This window comes from Humulus lupulus, chromosome 2 (assembly GCF_963169125.1).
Source record: "Humulus lupulus chromosome 2, drHumLupu1.1, whole genome shotgun sequence".
Classification (NCBI taxonomy): Eukaryota; Viridiplantae; Streptophyta; class Magnoliopsida; order Rosales; family Cannabaceae; genus Humulus; species Humulus lupulus.
In genome coordinates, this window is record NC_084794.1 from 9,216,264 (window position 1) to 9,221,561 (window position 5,298).

The 5,298-nt window shown below is 32.9% G+C and overlaps 1 protein-coding gene across 1 annotated transcript; it reads left to right on the top strand.

Moving 5' to 3' along the window:
• The first annotated feature begins 1,523 nt into the window (after window positions 1-1,523).
• On the top strand, window positions 1,524-3,730 carry LOC133815825 (GDSL esterase/lipase At5g14450-like). The gene is made up of 5 exons (XM_062248622.1): window positions 1,524-1,986; window positions 2,074-2,283; window positions 2,386-2,558; window positions 2,780-3,053; window positions 3,142-3,730. Exons 1-5 carry the CDS (start codon window positions 1,740-1,742, stop codon window positions 3,387-3,389), a joined length of 1,152 nt encoding a protein of 383 aa, XP_062104606.1. The 5' UTR covers window positions 1,524-1,739; the 3' UTR covers window positions 3,390-3,730.
• Window positions 3,731-5,298: the final 1,568 nt, after the last annotated feature.

Here is a 5,298-nt window from a genome sequence, read left to right on the forward strand (position 1 = left end):
TTAATATGAAAGCACTTATCACATGTTATCTAATTACATGCATTTTTTTCCCTAGCTAGCAATCTCACCTAAAACCATGGGCATTTGTATATTTATATTTATATTTATAGACCATTTTTCTACATGGCTTCATTTACTGGTGGGGTTTTCAGTGTTTCTCGACCCCTGAATAGTTTTTGGCGCGATTTTTTTTTTATGACGGTATATGTTGTAGCTATTTAGAGTATCATGCAAATTTTCAGAAAATTTCGAATAGTTTACAGTACCGAAAACTAGGTTCAAACATGTTGCTTTCCACGCGTTTAAGCCCTACCGGTGGGACTCTTAGTGTTTCTCAACCCCTGAACAGTTTTCAGCGCGATTTTTTTTATGATCATTTATATTGTAGCTATTTAGAGCATCCTGCAAATTTTCAGAAAATTCTGAATAGTTTACAGTACCAAAAACTAGGTTCAAACATGTTGCTTTCCACAAGCGTAAAAAAAATTAGTCACGCGTGCAACATGTTTGAACTTAGTTTTCGGTACTGTAAACTATTCGGAATTTTCTGAAAATTTGCAGAATACTCTAAATAGCTACAATATACACGGTCATAAAAAAAATTGCGCCGAAAACTATTCACGGGTCGAGAATACTTAGAGCCCCACCGATAGGGCTTAAAGTAAAGCGCCTATAGGAGAATTCTCCTATATATATTGGGTATTTCTATGGTAGGGGCTAGAAAAAAGGCGCGATTTGTTTTATTTTGTTATGATCTTGTATATTGTAATTATTTAGAGCATCTTCAAATTTTCAGAAAATTTCAAATAATTTACAATGTCGAAAATTAAGTCCAAATAAGTTATTTTCTACCGCATAAAAAAAAACAGTTAACCGTGCAACAACCTGTTTGAACCTTGTTTCGGCACTCTAAATTATTTGAAATTTTCTGACAATTTGCAAAATAATATAAATAACTACATATAAATGATTATAAAAAGAAATTGCACTGAAAACTGTTTGCGGGGTGCAAACACAAAAAAGGGTGGATCATAAAAATACCCTATATATATTATATACTTTTGAATACATGGTGAACAACTCAAGTGCTAGTATCCTCATTTAGTGTACATTATACATGATTATGTTTTCAACCATTGAGAAAAAGGCTCCATCTTTTGGGGGTCTAAAATGAGAACTTAAGTCAAAATAGATTCAATTAAATAATGCTTAAGACTTATTAGTTGCACTTTCCACTAAAGAGTGTTTGTCTCATTAAGAAAACCATGAAATATGGGACCAATTTTTTCTAAGCCATAAAGTGAGGCACCATCACAGGAATCAACATACAAAAAAGTGAAAGAACTATACAAATTTACATGACTCAATCTGCACTAAATAACTTGTTAATTTTGAAGATTATTATTTGCCTTATCTAGTAGGTAGTGTGGATGGTTACAAACACAAAAACAGATGAGTGAAAAGAACCAAGTAACTGCAGCAAGCTAGGTTGTATTTAGCAAATAAAGACAGCTATCTAAGTTGTACACCGACAAATTTAAGTTGAACAAACAATTATTTAATTATAGTCAAATGGGTTTTTTTTTTTTAATTTATATATATAATTTGAGATTTATTGTTGCTTTTTGAAAGGAGTGTAGTCTTTATTGAGAGGTATAGTTTATTTTATTTTATATACTCTCCAAAACATGTGTATATAAATGAGTAGCCAAAACTAAATATAACCTTGATCAAGTAAAATGGAGTTTAGAGCAAGATTGTTGTTCACTAGCTTTTTACTTACATGGGTTTTGAGTGTGGGAGGTAAAGAAATGAGAGATGAATTGGGGTGTAAGTTTCCTGCAATTTACAACTTTGGGGATTCTAATTCAGATACTGGTGGTATAGCAGCTGCCTTTTACCAAATGGCTCCTCAATGTGGAGAAACTTTCTTCCATAGACCATCTGGAAGAGGCTGTGATGGTCGTTTAATCATTGATTTTATTGGTACAAACTCACTACTACTCTTCAAAAGTTACCACTTTCATGAGTTTATAAAGGAAAAACTAATCAGAAAAAGTTGTTTTTATGCAGCAAAACAACTTGGATTGCCTTACTTGAGTGCATACTTGAACTCAATTGGTGCAAATTTCAAGCATGGTGCTAACTTTGCCACAGGAGGAGCAACCATTAGGCGTCAAAATGAGTCTGTTTTCCTCAATGGGGTCAGCCCTTTTCCACTTGATATCCAAGTTGTGCAGTTTAGCCAGTTCAAGTCCCGGACCGGTTGGTTTTTCAAAAAAGGTAAAAAAAAAAATTGAAGGATAGTGATAAGATTACTGTTTAATAATATACCCTTTTGATGAATGATTTGATATGTATGCATATATATATATATGTATATAGACAAGAAAGCCTCACACAGAAGAAATCTCCCAAGAGCAGAGGACTTCTCAAAGGCTCTTTACACATTTGATATTGGCCAAAATGATATTGCTGCTGGGTTCAGGTCAATGACTATTGAACAGTTCAAAAAACAAATACCTGATATAATCAACCAGTTTGCTGAAGCAGTCAAAGTAAGTAGCATATTACTTATCTGGTTTAAACTCATTGAGTAATATTCTGATGTTTGGTGCACTGTATTGTCTTGTTTGGAAAATGGGATAGGATTGTATTAGTAATATTCTCAGTTTGGTACACTTTTAGGTATGTTTGGTGCCCTGTTTAAGAACTTTGTATTGTATTAATCAAAGTGTTTAACCTTAGCAATGAACTCATTGATTTTGTTACCTGGCAGAATCTATACCAAGAAGGGGCCAGGTCATTCTGGATACACAACACAGGTCCCCTTGGCTGCTTGGCAGTGACCCTTAATTACAGCCCTAGTCCAGACCCTAACACCTATGATCCCATTGGTTGTGACAAGGCTCAAAACGACATGTCAAAAGAGTTCAACAGACAACTCAAGAAGAAAGTCACTAAGTTAAGGGAAAAACTCCCTGATGCTGCATTAACATATGTTGATCTATTCTCTGCCAAGTATAAACTCATAGCTAATGCAGAGAAGTTAGGTGAAAAAATCATGTGTAATAGTGATTTAACAATTGGTTTTTCTAACTTTTTTTTTTTAAACTAAGTGTGACTTGTATGATTTTGCAGGGTTCTTAGACAAGGCCTCAATCTGCTGTGGATATCATAAAGATAAAGATCAAGTGTGGTGTGGGAATAAGGGAAAATATAATGGTAGTGAAGTTTATGCTGATTCTTGTGAAGACCCTTCTTTGAATATAAGCTGGGATGGTGTACACTATACTGAGGCTGCAAATTATTGGATTGCTAATCATATCTTAAATGGCTCATTCTCTGATCCTCAGGTTCCAATCACACATGCTTGTTACAAGCATTGACTGACCTCTAATTCATGAACATGATCATCATCTATGTATGATGTTTATAAAGCTTTACACACCAAAATCATAGCAATAAACGAAATTTTTTAACATGCCTAGAAAGAAAGTGTTAAATGGCTGCTTTTGGTTTTGAGAGGAAAGTTTTAGTTTTGTTTAGTGTAAATTGATAAGCATTATTACCCTATTGTTGTTTTCCTCGGTTTTCTTAGCTGCCAAACAAGGAAAATGTGTACTAATCTCTCCAAGCAAACCTCACTAAAAGTGTTGCACTCTTTATCTTTAAACCCATTTGTGCTAATTTTAGTAAACTATAGTATATATACAATGAATATGATACACTTTGCGTCTTTGCCAAGTCAACTCTTAACTTGGTTTTTGTTGATAAACGATGGATATCGGCGAAAACGACATTTGCAACTTTTGGGCCCGACATGGGCCCGACAATGCCATGGATCAGAGTGTAGCCCATTTAGAGGAGCCAGGGACGGGTCCAATAGGTCAAGAAGTAGGATTTTGGGCCGTCTATAGCTTTTTCATCAATTCAAATTCCTTGAGTTCTAAACAAAATGAACATGTTTCTTGCAAATTTTTACTGAAATGAGCGTGTTTCACAATACATCCAATAGTCTTATGGTTCCATTTGGAAATAATTTATAGTAATCTTGAAGTAATTTAGGAATACATTGTATTGATAGTGTTGTATCATATTACTTCATAATAGAATAATATATCCCTTGCCGCTTCGATACTGGTATTATTTCAAATTAAAGTAATTTTTAAAATGGCAATTTACACATCTATACTAATATAAGTAAATAATAACAACTTTTCTTTGAATAAAATAATATACCCACAACATATTAATTAATATTATATATAACTGATTTTATTTAATTTAATAAATAATTTACTTTTTCCAAATTATTTAATTTACTATAACAACTTTCCTTAAATATATTTTTTTTAATCTAATTCCTTAAATGGTTTTTTTTATCATACTTAAATGACATATTAACAAATTATTTTATTACGAAATTTACAGGTCCTAAACGTGAATAGCAAGAGATTGCCATTAAATGGTTTGACTATTATCAATATATCACCATTGTAATTAGGGATATATACACAATAGAACAATAAATTCAAAGAGTATAAAATAGATTTTATAATTAATAGAACAACAAAAATTCATTTATATAAAAAATACTAAAAAGCAAGTTAGTAAAAAATAGACAAAAACCAATCAATAGTATGTTTTGAATACTGAATAGTAGAAAATTTTAACACCAAAAAGTATACCAAAAGAGTAAACAATTAGACTAAAAGGTGAATTATGTGCTTTAGATACTAATCAGTAGAAAAAAATCTCATTAAGTATCCAACCAAGAAACATCACAGTAGAAAATGGACCATAAAAGCTATGTTTATAAATACCATAGTTTTTGGATACAATTAATAGAAAAAATTTGACGGTAAAAACTTATAAATACTACAAAATAAAAAATACAAAATAAAATGCACACGATTATTGTCCTACTAAACATTATTTTCTTACTCTATAATTTCTCAAGATTTTGAAGCAAAAACTGTTATACCCAGATTTCGAGCTATGAGAAGTGTGACCTCGAAAGCTGGATTCGCAGCGAATGAACTCGTAGTCTGAAGTATGTTCCAAGGCTAGACGTCGAGCCTGCAAAGCTGAGACGACTTCGAATATGGTGACCTCGAAATCCACACGATCTCGAAGGGTAGCACCCGAGATGCATCTATCCTCAGGGATAACCTCGTATCAGGGGTTCCGAGCCTGATGCGAGTACGATCTCGAAATCCATGTGACCTCGGGAGATGTCATTAACTCGAAAGTAGATGTGAGACCTGAGAGAATAAGGCATTGGAGATATGTGAT

Bases quoted from the DNA above. Each gene is read 5' to 3' on its own strand.
- LOC133815825 (XM_062248622.1), top strand. From the start codon at position 1,740: ATGGAGTTTAGAGCAAGATTGTTGTTCACTAGCTTTTTACTTACATGG. The intron at 1,987-2,073 runs GTACAAACTCAC...GTTTTTATGCAG, and splicing joins TTTAATCATTGATTTTATTG to CAAAACAACTTGGATTGCCT. The intron at 2,559-2,779 runs GTAAGTAGCATA...GTTACCTGGCAG, and splicing joins AGTTTGCTGAAGCAGTCAAA to AATCTATACCAAGAAGGGGC.